This window comes from Leiobunum rupestre, chromosome 1, assembly GCF_980474605.1.
Source record: "Leiobunum rupestre chromosome 1, qqLeiRupe1.1.hap1, whole genome shotgun sequence".
NCBI classification, from domain to species: Eukaryota; Metazoa; Arthropoda; class Arachnida; order Opiliones; family Sclerosomatidae; genus Leiobunum; species Leiobunum rupestre.
The window spans coordinates 19,174,297-19,199,715 of record NC_143384.1 but is presented as its reverse complement, the minus strand read 5'-3'; the positions used below and the strand labels follow the sequence as shown (position 1 = coordinate 19,199,715).

Genomic DNA, 25,419 nt, shown 5'->3' with positions numbered 1-25,419 from the left:
GTACGCACTTTGCGTAAGTCAAAAACGAAAGTCTGTGGAACCACCGTTTTCGGGGAGCTCAAGGGCCCATAATTTTTCTAGGGCGCCGAAACCTGGCACACCATCACAGATAATATAAATACATATTTTAAAAAATAATTTTTTTTAAGTCACTTACATTGTTAGTTGGGCTATTATTATTTTTTTAAAAATGCCCAAAATCTGAAAATGGTGTACAGTTGAGCCCGAGGGTTGGGCCCCTATATAGTTTATGGCACTGAAACTGATATCGAATGTAAAGGGTTGAAGGAGATTTAAAATAAAAAAGAAACTAAATCGATAAGTCACTCGGATCAAAATTTATAAGAGTGCGTATTTTTTTCCAATTTTTTAAAGGGGGTCGTATAAAAAGGGCTGCCAAATCTCCGCTAACTACTTTTAGCCAGCGAAAATTAGTTTCTCAGGTAGAGGAAACCCTATAAAATATAATTGAAAAAAATGGTGGTGACATCTGGCTTCCTTAAAAAGATATGAAAAGTGTTCCAAACCACAACGACAACCACACATCACATCTATGCAACGAAAACAACAGTCCCAGCCGAAATGGCTATATTTCGATGTGGAACTAAAAATTATCGAAGTGGCTATTTTGGCCGATATTTTCGGCTACATTAAAATTTCGGCCATATTAGCACCTAGACTAAATGGGCCGAAATTTCGGCCCATTTAGTCTGGGCGCTAATATGGCCGAAATTGTAATGGGGCCGAAAATATCGGCCAAAAATTATAATTCCAATTATAAATGGCCCGTACTAGCACGTTTTTCGCCACATAAAAGGCTGTAACGGCCGGCCAATTAACGATTTAACTTTCGCCATTAAACCAATTATTTTATAGTATGAGTCTCGCCCTATCTTCAACAGCGATCTGGTTACGATCCTGTTATGAGCGTTTCGTCTTAGAAAATCAGCTTATTCTTTATTTTACCCGAGGGGGTAGTCACTTAAGTAATCAGTTGTACAAATCATAGGTAATCACGAGAATTCAATTAAAATAATCACTGGAAATCATCCAAAACTTATGAGCAATCCCTGGTAATCACCGATTGTTTTACGAAAATCAGTAATCATGAGTACCAAATATTTACGAGTGACTACCCTCTCGATTTTTCCAAAAAGAGGCTTACTTTCCAATTCTCCTCTTTTTAGTTGGATTGGAGTATTCAGTAGTAGTAGTGGTTTGCAATGTTTGGTGATGGCGAGTAGACCCTGTTGGCGTTGTTTGGTGATGACGAGATCCTGAGGACATTCTAGGTCGAAACCGATGGCGCAGTTCCTCTTCGACAGAACCAAAATTTCCTCGGCGAACTGATGTGGAAATGACGGGAATATTGGTGTTGGATCGGACCCATGATTTACGCCAATGCTGGTAGAAACGTTTGTTGGTGGCCCAGCAATCGTGCTTAAAGCGTCCATAACCCGAGGGCTCGTTAACATATTTAACATATCGCGTATTTGCGAAATATCTACGTTTTGTTCAGACATTATAAAAATCACGATTGAACACGACGTCCGCACTTAGTGTAAAGACGCGCCTTCTGACAATTCTGGTACAAACTACAAAGAATCGCCATGAAACCGTCTGACAGTCTGCACTCTACGTTGAAAGCGCGCGTTCTGACAATTTTGGTACGAAATTACGAATCACGACTAGACCAAGAGAACGAAACGTGGCGTCTGAGAGCGTGACTCTGCCTAATCCACAATCGCAAAATTACATTGGATCAAGCCCAATATACCTTTGCTTAAATAAAACATAACAGTAAACATAATCCACATTTTCTTTTATAAAAAAGGCAATGTTATAGAATCGAAAACCACAAAAAGAAAATATTGTTTATTTCTGATTATCCTGCGTCAAACTAAGAGAGGTAGACTATCAACGTATTATACGTTGATAGTCTACCCCCAATTTGAGTAAAGTGAACTCTCCCCAGCGTTGCCAGACGTACGATAATTATCGCACAGTGCGATAATTTCATCAAATTTTTAGGGCGTACTATAATTTTCATGGCGTACGATATCGTATCATTATTTCGATAATTCTGCCTCAACGTACTATAATGTACGATAACCTTTAGATTTTTTTTAAAAACCTACGAACGATTTATATATTATTAATTTATATAACTTTTCTTCTTAAAAATGAATGATATACATTTTCTGTACGCGTAGTCCTGAGTGTGAGTTTATTACTCCTAGCTATTACCGCATTTTTTAATACATTTTTAATCATATTCAGTTCAGTTAATTATGATAATAGACATTTTGTTTATTTCCCTGAAATAAAACTCCTGTAGTGCTTTAAAAAAATCATCTAAATTCAACGCATTTTTGTAAGAATTAAAATTTAGCGCCAAAAATAAATGTACGATAATTTTCCAGGAAAATAGATAATTTTTTGGCCTAGATACGATAATTTAAGATTTTCGATCTGGCAACGCTGACTCTCCCGTCGGTAGCTAAAAGCGTGAGAAAACCTTTGACGAGCGACCTTTGTGCTTTAAAAACTATAGGCTTTCGTCGGATTGTTAATATTGCGGCATTTTGATTTGCGTGTCGATTATTTAACAAACATTGTTATTTTGACTGACCATAATTAAATTTATGGGACAATATTAATTAGTTTCACCATATTTTCAATTCTGAACCCGAATGTTTCTCCTCTTGAGAAGGAGTACAAGATCAACTATTAATAAATGGGCGAGATTTTGTGTGACGCCACCAATCTTATTTACAGAAAAAGGACCAGGGCGTTTTACAAAGTGTGAACTTGCGGTTATTCATTGAAATACTATTACCAACTTACCAAGCCTCGGGTGATAATATTTATTAGCTTGTATTGCTGTTAAATTTAATTATGAAGATATATTTTCCACAATAGTATAACTCGTAAGCTTTGATATTTAATAATTTTAATTTCATTATCGGAATAGGCCTATAAAATGTGTTATTTTCCGTGGTTAAAATTTTAATTAGTATCTTAAAAAGAATTACACATGGCTACTTATTTAAAATCATCAAGGAGCTTTCCAGCTCGAGGCTTTTTATAGCCTCGAAGTCGAAAGCTCTCTGATGATTTTAAATAACATTAAATAAAGGTTTTTAACTTTAAAAAAGTCTCCATGTGTAATTCTTCTATTTAAAGATACTAATTAGTTATCGGAAAATAATCTTATGTAATTATAATCTTGATAAAATATTTAAATAATGATCAATTCCGTAATTTCCGTCATCCGATAATGGGTCAAAATCTCTAATTATTTCCAAAAGAACTGCGTGTGGTGGCTGAAATACATTGTCTGGCACTATAACATTGTTGTCCGTCTCCACCGCGTTCGGTAGGTTATCGTCAACGCCATACGGTATTCTTCATCTTCTTCCTGCCTTCGAATTTCGCTTAATCTATTAAGTGACCATAGTTGAAGAGGCGAGTAATTTCTTTCCGTTCTTAAAGAATGGTTGTTCCATTCGTCACGGAACGTTTCGCAGGATCTTCTTAATCGTGGAAGAAACACATAGTGCAGGTAGAATAGGTGCCTTTCATTAGTTGAATCCAGTATCTGCTCTTCCTGCATAAAATTAAATACACTACGATAGTGCGCCGAAACGACTCGATTCACCTCTGCCCAAATCCTTTCTATACGAGTGTTGTGGACACTTAATCCAGTAATAAAGCTTCCCCTGTTCAATCCTTGAGTTTCGATCATGCATCTGGCTACCATTGTGTTTTCTACGCCCATATCTCCTCGTATTCTCGAAGGCGTGCCATAAGTGTTGATACCTTCCTGGAAATGCTGAAGGACAGTATTTGCGCGGTTGTTGGTCTCGCAATGAAGATGTATGATCAATCGACTAAATCCATCGACTAATCCATGGAAAACAAAGCGCCACGAGATGAGTTTATGATTACTGTCAATGTGCCTTAAAATTATATAAAAATTAATATTGACCCTACACTTTTTAAAGTATTAAAAATATTTCAACCACGTTATTCGTGTAGTGTACTATAAAAATAAACAGGACCGTCCTAAGAGAATATTAGTAGGAGTAGGAAGCAGTGGCGATATTTACAATTAATAACGATCTCCCCCGAGAGCGTACATTCTGAAAATTTCAAAATTCTAGAAAGTATAGATTTTGAGAAAAAGAGGGGTCGAAAAGACCGCGAAAAAGAGTGTATAGTAATAAAAGTAGACTGGTCTACTTTCTATCGTCTCTAACTTATGACCTTGTATTTTCGTTCCGCCTCGATCCCGATAGACTGACGGATTTCCCTCAATTTAGAGTTTAGACCTTGCTCTGTGGGTTGTTTTATCGCCACATATTTTTGTTTCGTAATAAGTAAAAAATACTAAAATATAAATATCTAAAGGAAGAGCATAACACAACGGCTACAACCAACAATTGAATTACCAAAACCGTTTAAATTTTGGAGCCTTATAAACGAGGGCGGCTCGAGATTAATACAGAAAACCCAATACAATTCCCCCCCCCTCGAATGTTTGTCTGAAGCCGCACCGGCTGGCGATTGGGGAATCATGTACAGTCCCGGACAAAAGTTCCGGGCCGTTTAGTTTTTGTTGCCATTTTTGTGTAGTTCGAGCTAGAAATTTCAGTGATAGCTTTTTGGAAAGAACAACATCGTGAGCATACAAATCTTTAAATATATTTGCGGTCACGAATATTGCCCCAAAATGAAACCGGGAGTGGTCACACCCCTCGAAATCAACTTCTCATAACTCCCCAGTAACGTTTCTACGCGGCTTGCATTATACGCGCCCTGTTGCACTGAATCCAAATATCTTAACAGATTTAAAATCGCTGAAGTATTTCAAAAGATATTAAACAAACAATGCAGCTTTTAAACTAAAATTTTAACCCTAATGTTATTTATTATTGTTTTACCCGTATTAACTTTTGCTACAATAAATAGCATTAGGGTTAAAATTTTAGTTTAAAAGCTGAATTGTTTGTTTAATATCTTTTGAAATACTTCAGCGATTTTAAATCTGTTAAGATATTTGGATATAATGCAACCCGTGTAGAAACGTTCCTGGGGAGTTATGAGAAGTTGACTTTGAGGGGTGTGACCACTCCCGGTGTCATTTTGGGGCAATATTCGTGACCGCAAATATATTTAAAGATTTGTATGCTCACGATGTTGTTCTTTCCAAAACGCTATCACTGAAATTTCTAGCTCGAACTACACAAAAATGGCAACAAAAACTAAACGGCCCGGAACTTTTGTCCGGGACTGTACGTTTAAATCAGAGATAATTTATTATAAATTATATCTGTTTAAATACAATGAAATCAGTAGCGTTGCTAATATAAGAGTAGGCTGAGGTAGGAGGCCAGATTTAACGAAGTTAGGGTAAACCCAATTGGTCTTAAGAAATACCAAACTATTTTGCGGTAAAACTCCCGCTACGATATATATATTTCGATATCGCCTATAGAGTGTTGTCGTCTGAAACCCTGCGACGTCACCATTGTAATTTGCCTATTGATAAAAAACGGTAACTGTCATGGCGACCACTATAAACACTACAGCTGTGACGTTCCAAGTTTTCAAAATCATATCAGACGACAACACTATAGGCCTAGTGGTTTTTAAATTTTTAATTTTAACAGTGTTAATTTGGATGGATTTCATAGTTTAGAGGTTTAGAGGTTTATTTAAGCCGTACCAGAGTACACCCCTTAGAATCAGGGCGGCTCCAAATGGAGCACAGCAAGTAATTACAAAGCAACAATAAAAAATTTACAAAAATAAACTATAAATATAAGGAGCGTATCTATATATATAAGGAACGTATAGACGAGCGAGAAGCAAGCCAAAGTTCATAATAATCATCGGACCAAACTCAAGTAAGATAAAGCACTGGTAGAATCGATAACTTCCTTCTTAACTTTTAACGAGACCTGTGACCTCCAACAGGACAGGATAGATTGTACCGCTCTGGGTACAAAGCAAAAGGGACACAGGGAACAGTGACGTAGTTAGGATTTTCGTAAAATTGGGTACCGTGACACCCATGTCAACAAATGTGTGTGTTTTTTTTCTCATAAAGCCGTAAATACCCCTCCCGTGCGACTTTTCTTACGCGTGAAAAAAGCTTAGCGCCGCTACTGAATTAAATCGGGCTTTTTGATTGGGCGAATTTTACAATTTCGATAGAAGAGTTTTCAAAGAAGTTACGTGCTTAGATTGCCTTCGAAGAAAGCCATAGACGTTTTGCGTAATTGGTACCAAACCAATGCTTAAATGATTGGAGACCAAGATAATTGAAATAGATCATATATATTTATATATGGATACTGTGATATCAATAAATATTTGGGTCTAATTATCGATAATTTAATTTCAGTTGCTGGTGCTCAGAATATATTCACAGATATTAATGTTTAAATAAAAATTTACGAATATATTTAAGTTATGGAAATAGTTCTGTGGTCTTTAAAATAAATAAAGGGTATGAGTTAAAATATAATTTGATTATTTAAGCAGCGATAGAGGGAAGTGAGTTTTGTAGAGTTGTCGCCACCCGTCCGCGTCCGAAGCAGTGATAGAGGGTAGAGCAGGGGCGGCGGAATAGGGGGTACATTGTACCCCCCCCCCCAAATTAACGTCTTTCTTATACTACGCTTGTGATTTTTTGTAGTTTGTACACTTCTGAAAAACGAACCTTCCGCCGCTACTAGGGAAGAGTTTTGTAGAGTAAGGGAGCATCCATAAATTACGTGAGGCGTTTAGGGGAGGGAGGGGGCTGAGCTGAATCTCACCCAATCTCAGGTGGAGGAGAGGGGGTTTCGGCAAATATTACGTAATTTTCCCCGCAAGAAACAGTGTAAAAATGCGATAAACTGGGTGAAATGAAGTAAAACATGTTTCTCCACTAAAATATGGCAAAATCCTACACAATAACACCTTTGCGCATCGTTTTCTATGCCGGGGGTGAAATAGAATCTACTACGATAAAAATACACATTTTGAAAAATCTCACGTGATATTAGGGGGGAAGGGAAGGGGTCGAGACCAATTTTACGATATCTCACCAAGGGGGGGTCGAAAAATCGCCAAAATCGCCTTACGTAATTAATGGACGCTCCCTAAGTCGCCGCACTCAGGTCTGTGCCAAAATACCCATTTGGGATCTGTGACGTCCTAGTAATCCAAGTCTTTTTTCAATGCATTCACCTCCATTAAACTAATCTTTCGTCCCTCTTCAATAGTTAATTTACCTAAAAATGTCCCGCGGAGTATCAGTCAGTGGCGTAACTATGTCGCCGAGCTCCCTGGGACAAATTGTAACAAGGGGCCCCTCTCCACAAGCCCGAAAATTTTGGAAACAGGTGCAGCGCCAGGAGATGTTTCGGTGTAAGCTAATAATGTCTTGCAATTGTGGTCCCCGTTCCTGGATTGTGGGCTCCCCTCATAAATTCACTTAAAAATAAAATTTCGCAAATATTATGTATAAACCGAAAATAGTCTTTAATTTATTTTAAAATATTTTATATTAATTTAAGATCCTAAAAATCGACTTGAGTAGGCCTCTTCGTTTTTTGGCGGGTTCAATACCAGTTTGTGGCACTGGATGAAAACTAGGAACAACTACTTCTGCTTTAAGTTATCTCCCCACTGGTTTTCCCCAGAGCTCTTGGGTTTCCCCTTCCATAAAAACTTGTTGAGGTTAACGGTAATAGTTAGTGTAGGGAGCTGTTGGCTCGCTTGGCTTGCGGGGCTTAACACCACCCTCCTACGCATTGTAATCCGGCCACCTCAATTAATGGCTTTAAAAAAGTCGCTCGATGACTTAGGCCTAAGGAGGTGCCTAGTTGATTATTATTATTAATAATAAACCCGAAATCTGCGTCAAAATCCCGAATATAAAAATAAGATTTGTGAAATCATTGTTAACATTTTAAAATCTTGAAATCACTTTCAAAATCTGGAAATCACCTTCAAAATCTAAAATCAGTTTGAGATTGCAAATCCCGTACAGAAATTTCTGTGATGTCGGACCCCTCGGTAAAAGACGAAGAGGTCTGGTGTTCATTTCTAATATTGAATTAAGACGACGCTGCGAATAAACTTAAAAAAATTATAATTACCAAAGGGCATTTGCTCCTATAGCTCTGTACTGTCGCCTTAATATGGGAAATCTTAAACGGAGAGCTCGTCCTACTGGGTCTAATATATTAAGCCTTTCTCTTATCCTCCATCTTGCCACGTGTCTTGCAATACCAATTCTTCTAAGTCCGCCGATGACATAAGTTTCTCCAATGTTATGGGTAGAATTTAAGAGATTTAAAATATTCCGATCTAGTTCTTCGTTGGTGATTTCAGCTTCTTCCAATATTCCGAATTCTTCCCGACGTCTGTAGATAGTTCTAACATTAACACCAAATACAGATGCTGTTCTGGTCCATGAAAGACCCAAAGTATTTCTACACCAAGAAAGCTGATTCATGGAGATTTCATATGGAGGTCTACCCGCTGCACCCGTACGAACCACTTGGCAAGAGTATGGGTTGGAAACAAAATTATTTTGACTATATGAACGATTTTCAAGTTCCAATAAATGAGCATTTAAGGCATTCAGTAATGTCTCGAAAATATCGCTTAAGATATTCCTGGTGTCATCTGTAATTCGGTGATGATCCAAAGCCAATAAAAATCGACCGATTATAAAAGAATGGTTCTGAAGTTTTCTATGGAGCATTTCTATCAGGTTTAAATCATCAGTATGACGATACCTTATAAAAGATTCGTACCAGTTACTTAGACTTTGAATGTGATTCGCCACGTCTAATTGTCCTACATTTCCTGCCATTTCACTCACGAAATATTTTAAATAAACCAATTTTTCGTTGGAAAACTATATCAACAGCTACGCGCTAAACCAAAGCGAACATTTAAAAAGGTAGGTTCTACCGTTGCCTACGTTGGTTCTACGAAAGAAAAACGGACCGCAATCTAATTCAGTCAACGAAAATTACTTTCGTATTCGCCACTCGCGATGAACTATTTCAGAAAAGGAACTACGAACTTCGGACTTCGAACTTCGACTTTGCTAAAAATAAGCGTAAAGCCAGTGCAATCTTCGAGTAAAAAAAGTGCAATCTTCGAGTAAAGCCAGTGCAAGTCTTTCCACGACTATATTGACGCCAGGGAGAAATGACTATATTAACGAGAGAGTAAATCGACTATATTAACGAGAGAGTAAATCGATTATATTAACGAGAGAGTAAATCGACTATATTAACGAGAGAGTAAATCGACTATATTAACGAGAGAGTAAATCGACTATATTAACGAGATAGTAAATCGACTATGTTAACGAGAGAGTAAATCGACTATATTAACGAGAGAGTAAATCGACTATATTATCGAGAGAGTAAATCGACTATTTAAACGAGAGGGAAACGACTCTATCGATGCGAGAGTTTGAGTATATTGACGCGAGCGTTTTGACTATGTCGGCGTGAGCGGTGAGTATACTAACGAGCAAGTGAGAATTTTGTCCGGTTTGGCGTACCATATTTTACTTCATAAACAGTAAGAAGTTAATCCTTTTTAACTTTTTATTCAGTCCTTTATAGGACCTTATTTAATACCTTTTTTATTATTATTCAATACGACTCAATAGATTAACCATTAACATGGCAAGATTAAGCTGGTTTTCGCTCGGGGGAAATAGTCGTTGAACGAAGGGAGTTGATCACGTAAAGTATCATTTAATACTTTCAGTTTTTGATATACACGTAGCAAGAATTTTTGGTGCCGATATTTGGGTTATAATAGTTTGAAGCCATAATCAATATCCCCTATATTTAAATCTGTTATAAAATTTTTAAAGACTTAACCTTAGTTAAATATTCCTGGTGATTGGAATTTCTTCGCATTATGTTATTTTAAAGAAAATATTAAAAAAGAAATAACGTAGTATTCAAATACTAGTCTCGAAATTGGTCCGTATAATTTTTTTCTTCGTTTAAGGGAATTAAATGGGTATTCAAAAGGACTAAATGTTAGAACATAACTTTTTTATACCTTTACCACCAGGACTGGAAAAGGTTTATTCTTAGCTCTCGTTCCCTTTCCATACCCCAAAAGGTATTGTATTCAACATGAAAGAGTAAAATGGGTCTAAGATAATTGATTAGACCGTTTTCAGTAACCAAATGGTTTGAAATAAATTAAAAGTCCAATTTTGGTCGTTTTATAAACCTTTATTTTTAACAGTGCGTTAATTTATTTTGACAAGCGTTTTGATAAAATAAATTTTTATACAATCCTTCTAAAGTTTGCAGTTCATTATCGTGTCAGACAATACCTCTCATCTATTATTTAAAGGGGAACAGCCAAGCTTTTCCAAATGTGGCCTTATTTCCGTATCAAAAGATCAACAAGACGTTCAATATACTAACACGTATCTTTTTTTGTCTTGAAAAAATAGCTTTTGGGCCAAAAGGTTGAAACGAAAAATAACGCCAAGTGTTTGGATTTGAATTTTCGCCGCCATCTTAGGGGCTGCCGCCAGCGCCCCTAACCCCGTTTGAGCGATATGCGAACTATCCTAACTTTTAAGATCGCGCAATTTAGGCTTAGGTCTCTTATAACTGGAACGCGCCGCGCGTGCGAATCAATTTTTTTGCGTCTTCAGCAGTTCGCGCTTTTACGTTGTTTTTCGGTCTCACCGACTTCTCACCATTTGTCGCGGCGGACGCGCGTTTTTCGATTTCCCAAAATTTCTTTATTTTATTAAAAATTAACCACTCAATATTTTTTAAGCGGTTTTCGCCATAAATTTTAGTTTTTAATGGGCTATGGGGCTATCTAACTGGTGAAAGCTTGACCGTTCCCCTTTAATAAATTAATAATAATTTATAATTAATAATAATTTATTATTAATAATAATTTATAATTAATAATAATTTATTATTAATAATAATTTATTATTAATAATAATTTATAATTAATAATAATTTATAATTAATAATAATTTTTAATTTATAATAATTTATAATTAATAATAATTTTTAATTTATAATAATTAATAATTAATAATAATTTATTATTAATAACAATTTATAATTAAAAATAATTTGTTATTAATAATAATTTAAAATAAATAATAATTTATAATTAATAATAATTTATAATTAATAATAATTAATAATTAATAATAATTTATAATTAATAATAATTTATAATTAATAATAATTAATAATTAATAATAATTAATAACAATTTATAATTTTAATAATTAATAATAATTAATAATTAATAATAATTAATAATTAATAATAATTAATAATAATTAATAATAATTTATAATTTTAATAATTAATAATTAATAATAATTTATAATTAATAATAATTAATAATAATTTATAATTTTAATAATTTATAATTAATCATAATTTATAATTAATAATAATTAATAATTAATAATAAGTGTTTCAATAAAATGTTTTTTTCTACGTCACTAGCTATAGTTATGGAAAATAGAGAACGCAATGGAGTCGATAAAGAATTTGGAACTTGAGTTTCACGAGCGAAACCCGCTTGTGAATAAAAAACTAAAAAGCTTGAGACGCAAGCTCATTCCATGACAAATCAACCATTTTTTTTAATTTGTCCACCCTACCCTCCCCCTCCGATTTTGGTCAGGTTTGGGCTGGAAACTGAGCTCCACCTCAGGCTAACGGAGAGGGTCAGTGCAAACTGGCCGCCTCGGAGGATTGGGTAGCCTGCTGTGGGGCAGCGGGCCTCCGTATGAGGCGCAGTCGTCCTGTTTCCAGGCCTTTTGGCTGTGCCGGGTTACTTGGATTGCTGTGTGCTCGTCGTTCTACTTTAGGAGCTCTCTCCATAGGGTTTAACTCTTTACCTACGTAGGTAGGGTGTCGGCTGGCATTGCTACCGCATGCACTCTTAATCCCACTGTTGTGTGCGAAGTGGGAAATGGTCCACAAATGCTGAACCTTCTGCTTGGTTAAGTGGTTTGCGTCAAAGGTTCAACCATCAGTAAGAGCGTACTATCCATGCTGGATTTGTCACCTGTCCGGGCTGTGGACGCTGGCGTAGGCCCCATGATGATAGACGTCCGGTAAAATAGTCTCTGTTACTAGGTGCACCGGGCTATAAATTCTGACACACCCTACCCTCTTAGATCTCGCCAAAATTTGGTTTACAAATTATTTTTAATGAACTATAAACGGTTTTGGAGATATTTGATACCAAATTTGGCCTAGTTATATTATCTTAAGCCGGGCGTTCAGTTTTGCACATCATACTGTCAGATGGAACCCAGAATTGATCCTTAAGTACAGGCAAGGAATAAAAATCCGAATGACCATTGCGACATATGCAGGATACCTTTAAATCGTCAAATTCACGCGACGTTTCTCAACTACTGCTATAAAGTAATTGTTTTGGTAAACACGATACCAAATCCCCAGTAGATATTCCACCAAAAACATTCGGTGATTCGAAGGTTTTCATCTCTTTCATTGACGAAAGAGCTGCGGAATTCACTTAGTCAATTGGTGCTGTAGAAAAGAATTTTTTTCTTCTAATATATTGGGGTTTCAACCTTATCTAGTAAATCAAGGATGATAAATTCGAAAAAAAATATTAAAATATTTTTAAAAATTTGATTATAAAGTAAAGGCCAAAGGTCAAATCATTCAATCTGAATTTTCATAAATAACAGTTCAATGTAGAATGTTCTAGATTTTTATTTGAAAATAACGCAAAAATGTCTTTATAATGCAAGGTCCGGGTAAAGAGTAGAGCACCTACCCGAGCACTTGCTATATTATTTCGAGTCATCAAAAGGGACGGTAGTCCCTATGCATGGTCCGGGTAAAGAGTAGAGCACCTACCCGAGCACTTGCTATATTATCTCGAGTCATCAAAACGACAATAGTCCCTATTCAAAGTCCGGGTAAAGAGTAGAGCACCTATCCGAGCACTTGCTATATTATCTCGAGTCATCAAAAGGGACGATAGTCCCTATGCATGGTCCGGGTATAGAGTAGAGCACCTACCCTAGCACTTGCTATATTATCTCGAGTCATCAAAAGGGACGTTAGTCCCTATTCAAAGTCCAAGTATATAGTAGAGCAGCTACCCGAGCACTTGCTATATTATCTCGAGTCATCAAAAGGGACGTAAGTCCCTATTCAAAGTCCGGGTATAGAGTAGAGCACCTACCCGAGCACTTGCTATATTATCTAGAGTCATCAAAAGGGACGATAGTTCCTATTCAAAGTCCGGGTATAGAGTAAAGCACCTATCCGAGCACTTGCTATATTATCTCGAGTCATCAAAAGGGACGGTAGTCCCTATTCAAAGTCCAAGTATATAGTAGAGCACCTACCCGAGCACTTGCTATATTATCTCGAGTCATCAAAAGGGACGGTAGTCCCTATTCAAATTCCGGGTATAGAGTAGAGCACCTACCCAAGCACTTGCTATATTATCTAGAGTCATCAAAAGGGACGATAGTCCCTATTCAAAGTCCGGGTATAGAGTAAAGCACCTATCCGAGCACTTGCTATATTATCTCGAGTCATCAAAAGGGACGGTAGTCCCTATTCAAAGTCCGGGTATAGAGTAGAGCACCTACCCGAGCACTTGCTATATTATTTCGAGTCATCAAAAGGGACGGTAGTCCCTATGGAAGGTCCGGGTATAGAGTAGAGCTACTACCCGAGCACTTGCTATATTATCTCGAGTCATCAAAAGGGACGGTAGTCCCTATGCAAGGTCCGGGTATAGAGTAGTGCACCTACCCGAGCAATTGCTATAATATCTCGAGTCATCAAAAGGGACGGTAGTCCCTATTCAAAGTCCGGGTATAGAGTAGAGCACCTACCCGAGCACTTGCTATATTATCTAGAGTCATCAAAAGGGACGGTAGTCCCTATTCAAAGTCCGGGTATAGAGTAGAGCACCTATCCGAGCACTTGCTATATTATCTCGAGTCATCAAAAGGGACGGTAGTCCCTATTCAAAGTTCGGGTATAGAGTAGAGCACCTACCCGAGCACTTGCTATATTATCTTGAGTCATCAAAAGGGACGGTAGTCCCTATGCAAGGTCCGGATATAGAGTAGAGCACCTACCCGAGCAATTGCTATAATATCTCGAGTCATCAAAAGGGACGGTAGTCCCTATGCTAGGTCCGGGTATAGAGTAGAGCACCAATCCGAGCACTTGCTATATTATCTCGAGTCATCAAAAGGGACGGTTGTCCCTATGTAAGGTCCGGGTATAGAATAGAGTACCAATCCCAGCACTTGCTTTATTATCTCGAGTCATCAAAAGGGACGATAGTCCCTATGCATGGTCCAGGTATAGAGTAGAGCACCTACCTGAGCACTTGCTATATTATCTCGAGTCATCAAAAGGGACAGTAGTCCCTATTCAAAGTCCGGGTATATAGTAGAGCACCTACCCGAGCACTTGCTATATTATCTCGAGTCATCAAAAGGGACGGTAGTCCCTATTCAAAGTCCGGGTATATAGTAGAGCAGCTACCCGAGCACTTGCTATATTATCTAGATTCATCAAAAGGGACGGTAGTCCCTATTCAAAGTCCGGGTATAGAGTAGAGCTCCTACCCGAGCACTTGCTATATTATCTAGAGTCATCAAAAGGGACGGTAGTCCCTATTCAAAGTCCGGGTATAGAGTAGAGCACCTATACGAGCACTTGCTATATTATCTCGAGTCATCAAAAGGGACGGTAGTCCCTATTCAAAGTCTGGGTATAGAGTAGAGCACCTACCCGGGCACTTGCTATATTATCTCGAGTCATCAAAAGGGACGGTAGTCCCTATTCAAAGTCCGGGTATAGAGTAGAGCACCTACCCGAGCACTTGCTATATTATTTCGAGTCATCAAAAGGGACGGTAGTCCCTATTCAAAGTCTGGGTATAGAGTAGAGCACCTACCCGAGCACTTGCTATATTATCTCGAGTCATCAAAAGGGACGGTAGTCCCTATTCAAAGTCCGGGTATAGAGTAGAGCACCTATCCGAGCACTTGCTATATTATCTCGAGTCATCAAAAGGGACGGTAGTCCCTATTCAAAGTTCGGGTATAGAGTAGAGCACCTACCCGAGCACTTGCTATATTATCTTGAGTCATCAAAAGGGACGGTAGTCCCTATGCAAGGTCCGGATATAGAGTAGAGCACCTACCCGAGCAATTGCTATAATATCTCGAGTCATCAAAAGGGACGGTAGTCCCTATGCTAGGTCCGGGTATAGAGTAGAGCACCAATCCGAGCACTTGCTATATTATCTCGAGTCATCAAAAGGGACGGTTGTCCCTATGTAAGGTCCGGGTATAGAATAGAGTACCAATCCCAGCACTTGCTTTATTATCTCGAGTCATCAAAAGGGACGATAGTCCCTATGCATGGTCCAGGTATAGAGTAGAGCACCTACCTGAGCACTTGCTATATTATCTCGAGTCATCAAAAGGGACGGTAGTCCCTATTCAAAGTCCGGGTATATAGTAGAGCACCTACCCGAGCACTTGCTATATTATCTCGAGTCATCAAAAGGGACGGTAGTCCCTCTTCAAAGTCCGGGTATATAGTAGAGCACCTACCCGAGCACTTGCTATATTATCTAGAGTCATCAAAAGGGACGGTAGTCCCTATTCAAAGTCCGGGTATAGAGTAGAGCACCTATCCGAGCACTTGCTATATTATCTCGAGTCATCAAAAGGGACGGTAGTCCCTATTCAAAGTCCGGGTATAGAGTAGAGCACCTACCCGAGCACTTGCTATATTATCTCGAGTCATCAAAAGGGACGGTAGTCCCTATTCAAAGTCCGGGTATAGAGTAGAGCACCTATCCGAGCACTTGCTATATTATCTCGAGTCATCAAAAGGGACGGTAGTCCCTATTCAAAGTTCGGGTATAGAGTAGAGCACCTACCCGAGCACTTGCTATATTATCTTGAGTCATCAAAAGGGACGGTAGTCCCTATGCAAGGTCCGGATATAGAGTAGAGCACCTACCCGAGCAATTGCTATAATATCTCGAGTCATCAAAAGGGACGGTAGTCCCTATGCTAGGTCCGGGTATAGAGTAGAGCACCAATCCGAGCACTTGCTATATTATCTCGAGTCATCAAAAGGGACGGTTGTCCCTATGTAAGGTCCGGGTATAGAATAGAGTACCAATCCCAGCACTTGCTTTATTATCTCGAGTCATCAAAAGGGACGATAGTCCCTATGCATGGTCCAGGTATAGAGTAGAGCACCTACCTGAGCACTTGCTATATTATCTCGAGTCATCAAAAGGGACGGTAGTCCCTATTCAAAGTCCGGGTATATAGTAGAGCACCTACCCGAGCACTTGCTATATTATCTCGAGTCATCAAAAGGGACGGTAGTCCCTCTTCAAAGTCCGGGTATATAGTAGAGCACCTACCCGAGCACTTGCTATATTATCTAGAGTCATCAAAAGGGACGGTAGTCCCTATTCAAAGTCCGGGTATAGAGTAGAGCACCTATCCGAGCACTTGCTATATTATCTCGAGTCATCAAAAGGGACGGTAGTCCCTATTCAAAGTCCGGGTATAGAGTAGAGCACCTACCCGAGCACTTGCTATATTATCTCGAGTCATCAAAAGGGACGGTAGTCCCTATTCAAAGTCCGGGTATAGAGTAGAGAACCTATCCGAGCACTTGCTATATTATCTCGAGTCATCAAAAGGGACGGTAGTCCCTATTCAAAGTTCGGGTATAGAGTAGAGCACCTACCCGAGCACTTGCTATATTATCTTGAGTCATCAAAAGGGACGGTAGTCCCTATGCAAGGTCCGGATATAGAGTAGAGCACCTACCCGAGCAATTGCTATAATATCTCGAGTCATCAAAAGGGACGGTAGTCCCTATGCTAGGTCCGGGTATAGAGTAGAGCACCAATCCGAGCACTTGCTATATTATCTCGAGTCATCAAAAGGGACGGTTGTCCCTATGTAAGGTCCGGGTATAGAATAGAGTACCAATCCCAGCACTTGCTTTATTATCTCGAGTCATCAAAAGGGACGATAGTCCCTATGCATGGTCCAGGTATAGAGTAGAGCACCTACCTGAGCACTTGCTATATTATCTCGACCCATCAAAAGGGACGGTAGTCCCTATTCAAAGTCCGGGTATATAGTAGAGCACCTACCCGAGCACTTGCTATATTATCTCGAGTCATCAAAAGGGACGGTAGTCCCTCTTCAAAGTCCGGGTATATAGTAGAGCACCTACCCGAGCACTTGCTATATTATCTAGAGTCATCAAAAGGGACGGTAGTCCCTATTCAAAGTCCGGGTATAGAGTAGAGCACCTATCCGAGCACTTGCTATATTATCTCGAGTCATCAAAAGGGACGGTAGTCCCTATTCAAAGTCCGGGTATAGAGTAGAGCACCTACCCGAGCACTTGCTATATTATCTCGAGTCATCAAAAGGGACGGTAGTCCCTATTCAAAGTCCGGGTATAGAGTAGAGCACCTATCCGAGCACTTGCTATATTATCTCGAGTCATCAAAAGGGACGGTAGTCCCTATTCAAAGTTCGGGTATAGAGTAGAGCACCTACCCGAGCACTTGCTATATTATCTTGAGTCATCAAAAGGGACGGTAGTCCCTATGCAAGGTCCGGATATAGAGTAGAGCACCTACCCGAGCAATTGCTATAATATCTCGAGTCATCAAAAGGGACGGTAGTCCCTATGCTAGGTCCGGGTATAGAGTAGAGCACCAATCCGAGCACTTGCTATATTATCTCGAGTCATCAAAAGGGACGGTTGTCCCTATGTAAGGTCCGGGTATAGAATAGAGTACCAATCCCAGCATTTGCTTTATTATCTCGAGTCATCAAAAGGGACGATAGTCCCTATGCATGGTCCAGGTATAGAGTAGAGCACCTACCTGAGCACTTGCTATATTATCTCGAGTCATCAAAAGGGACGGTAGTCCCTATTCAAAGTCCGGGTATATAGTAGAGCACCTACCCGAGCACTTGCTATATTATCTCGAGTCATCAAAAGGGACGGTAGTCCCTATTCAAAGTCCGGGTATATAGTAGAGCACCTACCCGAGCACTTGCTATATTATCTAGAGTCATCAAAAGGGACGGTAGTCCCTATTCAAAGTCCGGGTATAGAGTAGAGCACCTATCCGAGCACTTGCTATATTATCTCGAGTCATCAAAAGGGACGGTAGTCCCTATTCAAAGTCCGGGTATAGAGTAGAGCACCTACCCGAGCACTTGCTATATTATCTCGAGTCATCAAAAGGGACGGTAGTCCCTATTCAAAGTCCGGGTATAGAGTAGAGCACCTATCCGAGCACTTGCTATATTATCTCGAGTCATCAAAAGGGACGGTAGTCCCTATTCAAAGTCCGGGTATAGAGTAGAGCACCTACCCGAGCACTTGCTATATTATCTCGAGTCATCAAAAGGGACGGTAGTCCCTATTCAAAGTCCGGGTATAGAGTAGAGCACCTATCCGAGCACTTGCTATATTATCTCGAGTCATCAAAAGGGACGGTAGTCCCTATTCAAAGTCCGGGTATAGAGTAGAGCACCTTCCCGAGCACTTGCTTTATTATCTCGAGTCATCAAAAGGGACGGTAGTCCCTATTCAAAGTCCGGGTATAGAGTAGAGCACCTATCCGAGCACTTGCTATATTATCTCGAGTCATCAAAAGGGACGGTAGTCCCTATTCAAAGTCCGGGTATAGAGTAGAGCACCTACCCGAGCACTTGCTATATTATCTCGAGTCATCAAAAGGGACGGTAGTCCCTATTCAAAGTCCGGGTATAGAGTAGAGCACCTATCCGAGCACTTGCTATATTATCTCGAGTCATCAAAAGGGACGGTAGTCCCTATTCAAAGTCCGGGTATAGAGTAGAGCACCTACCCGAGCACTTGCTATATTATCTCGAGTCATCAAAAGGGACGGTAGTCCCTATTCAAAGTCCGGGTATAGAGTAGAGCACCTATCCGAGCACTTGCTATATTATCTCGAGTCATCAAAAGGGACGGTAGTCCCTATTCAAAGTCCGGGTATAGAGTAGAGCACCTACCCGAGCACTTGCTTTATTATCTCGAGTCATCAAAAGGGACGGTAGTCCCTATTCAAAGTCCGGGTATAGAGTAGAGCACCTATCCGAGCACTTGCTATATTATCTCGAGTCATCAAAAGGGACGGTAGTCCAATATTCAAAGTCCGGGTATAGAGTAGAGCACCTACCCGAGCACTTGCTATATTATCTCGAGTCATCAAAAGGGACGGTAGTCCCTATTCAAAGTCCGGGTATAGAGTAGAGCACCTACCCGGGCACTTGCTATATTATCTCGAGTCAGAATGAAGCCGATTTTACCCCATCTAATATCTCAAAAACTATAGGTCGTATCAAAACAAGTGATGCATCGTTTGACAGATTACAAGCAAGCGACAAAAATATACGAATTCCATTGAACAGGGTTGACGCGACGTTTCGTAGTAATGGGCAAAGTTAGGCCCAATTTTCCTTCTACTTCTTCCTCTTCTATTTTCTCCTCGCAGACCGCTCTACAGCAAAAACTACAGAAGCAATTGAAATTCAAGTTAATATACAGTATCAAATTAAGCTCCCATTGTGTCCTTCCAAAGGAGAAGTTCACATAAGGGATACGTTCAGCAGCAGTCAACGGAAAAAAACCCGATGGATTTGATATTTTCCACCGATGAGCTTTTTCGTCATAATGTGGCGTAAGTTGCTGAACGCTTTTATTCAGTCATCGGTTTTTTTTAAATGCTGTAGCTTTTATAGTAGTTTTACGTCAGAAATGACGTCACTCATCGGAAAAACCGGCTCTTCCAGCCGATGACTTCGGTGAGTAACCGATGACTATCGTGACGTCAAAACCCGAAATGCCAAAAAGCGTACAGTAGGAAACCGAAGTCCGATGAGCGCTGCTGAACGTACCCCTGGTATAATTCTTGAGCTACGGCGACAAATGTACAGTTCAGCGTGTCGGTAACGAAGACATGGAGTAATAAACACATAAGAAGTAGTAAACCGGAGCGACGAGCGATTTAAAAAATATAATGCAAAAGGTTTGAGGGTTGATTCTAGGTGAAAAAGTGTCGCTGTGTTCGAAAAAATAGTCTTAAAGGTTTAAATGCCCGCTATGACGGATATACTTGGAAACTATGTATACAACATATTTAAAGGTGGATTGTAGGAAAAAAGGGGCGCTGAGTTCGACAACAATAGTCTTGCGAGTGTCAGGGTGGGGGTTGTCCGCCATAGGGCTTGTCGATAAATAAGTCCAGTTTATAACGTTTATGGGAATATAATTACAGATCTTGCCCTAGGGAAATAGATTAATTATTCGAATGCTACTGATTTATAGCTTGTTTCTAAGTGAAAGAGGTGCAGTGAGTTTGAAGTTTCTCGTCAGTGTCAGGGTGGGCAGTGTGCCGCCAGAGGGCGGTAAACGAAGCCAATGAGTAATAAACACAGTACAAAACGTGTACAGTTTAATCACAATCGTACAAGCTTATTTATCGACAAGTGATGTGCTCTGAAGTAATATGCTAGACCTTGCGCGTCCTAAGTGTTTTACTGAGTTAAAATCCTTTGCACAACCATAAAACATTTCAAAGAGATTGGCTAATATTAGAATCGCATTGTATCAAATATATTGGTTAGATCGAAATATATTATCTACTTTGTTTAAATTTACTCTTTTACCTTAAAATTATAATTAAATAAAGCAGACAAACTTGTCTGCTTTCAGTAATTTGCCAATTATCGATAAAGTACAGAAATGTTCGAGTACCACTAGTATACGGACAGTTTCAGTAATTTTATCGAGTGTTTTTATTTTGTATCGGTTGGCCAAGGTGGTACTTTGATCGAGACAAGAATTAAACACGTGCCAACTTTTATTTCACTGCCAAGTTATGCTGAGGAGTTGACTGGATTTTATCATGAATCAAAAAGAACTAGCTGTCAATGCCACCCATTTATCGGTTAAACACACCATCGCATACAGTCAAATATTTTGAAAAAACTAATATTCTATTAACGTAGGCTGCCTTAGTTAAATATAAAAAATTTACTTTATGCCTGAAGTTTTCAAAAATTACAAATACGATGGACTAAACATCCGTGTGTTCAGATGTTCGATCAAAATTGTATCCGTGGGGGTTTTTTTTATTACCCTTGCACCAGCCTATTCCCGAGTCATCGAGTGCCTTTTAATGCCTTTAGCCTGGTGGCCGAATAACAATGCGTACGAGGATGGTGGCAAGCACTTCATGCCACGCTGGTCAACAGCTCCCTATTCTCATTATTGCCACCTCAACTAGTTTTTATGGAAAGGGGAAACCGAAGAGCTCGGAAGGAAACCCCTCTAGCCACTAAGGATGGAACTTGCAAACTCTATGCATTAGGAGTAGTTAGGTTTTTCACCTAGTGCGAACCACTCAACCCACCCACTTACTTAGATAATATAATTAAAGTTTTAATAATTTTATCTAAATCTTTAGAAACATGCGTGGAAGATTTTGGAAATGTTTGTTGATTGAAACATTTATATTGATCATAAAAGAAACGAACGAAGCCCAAACAAGCGAGTCAAATTCTACAGCAACTACTTCAAGTTAGTTTAGTTTTAAATTTTTTTAGAGCTAAAGTAAAAAAATTCAATTTAGTATATTTCTTAAGTTATTAATTTCACACGCGAAATCCTACCTTCGGGTTACACGCTGCTGAAGCTAAATTCAAATTCGGTCGTTTGTTTACCAAATCAACGCCTTGAAACACGCAACAATAATGTTTATACGACAGATGAGTGGGCTATGGTGGGACTGAATTAATATTGAGTTTGATATCAGCTCCGTGTTCAATTTAAATGTTTATCACAAGTAACGCCAAAATTATCTCTGTACAACAGTTGAAAGACTTAGAAATATTTAATCTAAAAGCCGTCTGCTATTTCCTATCAAATTTAGTTGAAGGGTATTCAGGCAAATGGCGTTAAATGTCCTATTAAAAACGATTACAACGCTAGTTTATTCTAACATCGACCAATAATCTAAGGGGACTCACTGTTCAGGCTTTAAAAAGCACGCATTAATACTGGGAATAGGAAAATCACGGTTATTTTAGTTCCATGTGGACCAACGTGGCGTCGCTGCAGTCGATTTCCGGCGTACTTTCGTTGAGAAGCTGAAGCGTTCACGTTCAATTTTAACCAAACGGCGCCGTTGTTGTCGGTTAAATGATGAGGCTTAGTAAGTTTTTGACCATTTTTATTAAATTGGTTCTTTAAAAGTTTAAATAATGGTAAAATTGTAAATAAACCTTTGTGTTAAGTAAAAATAGCCAGTAAGCCGCGCATAGGTAAAGTTTTTAAATCAAATTAACTGGAATCCATTTCATTTCTAAACTTAAAACATTTAACGCACTAAGCCTAGTTGAAATATTTATTTCCACCTTTTGAGTATAGGAGGGTCCCATTACAAAGTTTCAAGAAAATGATTGACCCGATAAGAGAAAATATGCGGAAACATACGCCATAAATGTCATAAAACACCATCACGCACGTACTGTCTCTCGTAGTGATAGTTGAACCGAATTCTTGAGGAGCTTCAAAGCGGCTGGTGTACCTCAGTAAGCCTTCCGATTTAGGCCACGCCTACCGTGTCCAAATATCGACAACAGTGAGTTCCATTAAACTCTTGGTCCATGATTCGAAGAAGATGGCATGAGCCGTCCTGCTTATAACGTTTGCTGAAGACTGGTTCAGCCCTATATAATTTTGCTATTTCTTTAGTATTATCTAGCAAATGAGTGTACAAAACGTAACTTAGAGAACGGTTTGTATCCGTTGATCATCGAAATAGGTGAAAAACTATTTCTGGTGTTTAACAGTCACGTGACCGTAAAACTTTCAAACCCATAATGTATTTTCTACTGCTTAATCACCGAAGGGGGTGAGAAAGATAATTTTATGTAAAACTAGCTTAGTAACTATAAAATTTGAGAACTTTAATAAACAAACGTGTGAAAATATATTTCTATTCACGACATGTTTTAAAAAGAGTTAATTAATTTTGATAGTTTAAAATATTAAAATTTTAAAATCTATATTATAAGGAGCGCTTGGTACGTTGGTCGTCTGTACGAGTTTTCTGGAATGTTTGGTTAGTCTGTCATGAAGCCAAAGGCGGGGCGGCGAAGAGAAAGCCAGCGTGGGACGGAGAGAGAAACTGCTGCCTTTCGCTTCGTTAGTGGCTCAACTATAGCCTTTATGCTTTTGCTTACTTAGTGTTTTTGCTTACAAAAGGCGGGGTGTCGAACCGGGGCAAGACAAAGGCGGCACGGGACAGAGAGAAACCGGGACTGCCTTTCGCTTCGTTTCTGATGTGGTTCGACTATAAATAGGGCGGGGCAGAGGGGAGTCGGGGCTCAGGGACCAGCGTATTTGTTTCTGTTCGTCATGAGGGTGGAGAAAATCTGCCATTGAATATAGGGAGTTTACAGGGGTACAAGGGGGTTTGCGACGAGAGAGAAATGCGAGTTTTTTGTTATTTTTGCGGGGGAAAAGGGTACCGCGGTAATTCTGGCATGGGGAAAAGGGGAAGGGGTGCCTTACTGGGGGGTTTGGAAGAGAGAGAAAGGCGAGTTTTGAGTAATTTTTGTGGAGAAAAGGGTACCCCGGTATTTTTGGCATGTGAAAAAGGAGGAGGGGTGCCTTACTGTGGAGTTTGGGACGTGAGAGAAAGGCAAGTTATTTGTTATATTTGCGGGACGGAAAGGGTACCCCGGTAATTCTGGCATGGGGAAAAGGGGAAGGGGTGCCTTACTGGGGGGTTTGGAAGAGAGAGAAAGGCGAGTTTTGAGTAATATTTGTGGAGAAAAGGGTACCCCGGTATTTTTGGCATGTGAAAAAGGAGGAGGGGTGCCTTACTGTGGAGTTTGGGACGTGAGAGAAAGGCAAGTTATTTGTTATATTTGCGGGACGGAAAGGGTACCCCGGTAATTCTGGCCAGGGGGAAAGGGGGAGGAGTGCCTTACTGGGGTGGTTCGACTATGGGGAAAAGGGTACCACGGAAATTATCGCATGGGAAAGAGGGGTAGGGGCTTACTGGTGGGGGGGGGGGGGGGGGTTGCCTCGAAACACACAACTAGCTGTATTGAATAAAATCCTTGAACTTTTTCCAAAAACATTAGTTACAGAAATGCCATTTTTTTCTTGTTCCTTGTTGAAATTTACAAGTTTTACTAAAATATTGCATAAAAGTTTGTCTGTGCCGTTATCTATTAGCCCTTGAAGTTCATTGATTAACCTTTAATTAAAACAAGCTTTACTTCAACATATTCTTTTCAATTAGTTAAGTAAAAACAATTAATTCACAACACTGTTGTACACAAATGGCCTTGGTTTTAAGACATCTTATTTTATCTAAGCGTTTTCTTCCATCTTCACAGCGTCCTCAGACTCGTCACTGAATACAGATCCGTCATGTAGGAATTTCACCGTGGGAAATCCAGATGCCAGAGAATTTTACTCGCCAAATTACCCCGAGTCGAATCCACCTTCCGCGCATTGCGTCTTCACTATCACAGGTAAAAGTAAATTAATTACAGGTCGACATTAAAGATTCTAAGCTCATGCGGAAATTAGTCTACCACTTAAATAAAATAAAAATTATTGAAAAAATTACGTAATAACAAACACTTTCCGAAATGAGAAATTGTTTTGAAATATTTCTAAAATTTTGTACCGTTCACTATCCCTTTAAGAATTTTTGAATTCGATACATCTTTAAAAAATTTCAAGACGATTATCTTTTATAGAACTTTTGAGTTAACTGTTCCTTTAAGTTTTTTCGAATTTCGTATCACGTAAAGATTTTTCAAAATGTTTGTTGAATTTCGTGAAAACTTTAAATGTTGGGCATCAATGTTCTTCAAAAATGTACTTATTAATATTGTAATTTAGAAATCTTCAATCTGTTTCTATAGTATAAAACCCAGGTCTGCAAAATGTTACCAAGAAGATATGCCTGGCTGAACCCATTCTTCAGGACCCCGCTACAAAAGGAGCTGCGCTTCAATTAGTATTGGCGCCACCTAGGGAATATGAACTCAATGATTACTCTTTAGGCTGTGGCTGTTTTCGAGGAGTTTAATTTCTACGCGTGACACATTATATAGCCGACCAAATGCCGACCTAAAAACGTCCGAACGTTTTGCTACTCTAAAACCATAAATCCTTTTAATGCCGACCATTATCCAACTTAAAATAGACCTTACATTTAATAATTGGATTCGACGTTAACTTT

At 39.1% G+C, this 25,419-nt stretch overlaps 1 protein-coding gene across 1 annotated transcript in view; it reads left to right on the top strand.

Moving 5' to 3' along the window:
- Nucleotides 1-21,619: 21,619 nt before the first annotated feature.
- The window catches only part of LOC149961257 (uncharacterized), a 93,575-nt gene continuing 89,775 nt past the window's right edge, over nt 21,620-25,419 (top strand). The window contains exons 1-2 of the mRNA XM_090159656.1: nt 21,620-21,728; nt 24,563-24,700. Coding sequence (XP_090015782.1) covers nt 21,620-21,728; nt 24,563-24,700 — 247 coding nt within the window. The remainder of the gene's footprint in view (nt 21,729-24,562; nt 24,701-25,419) is intronic.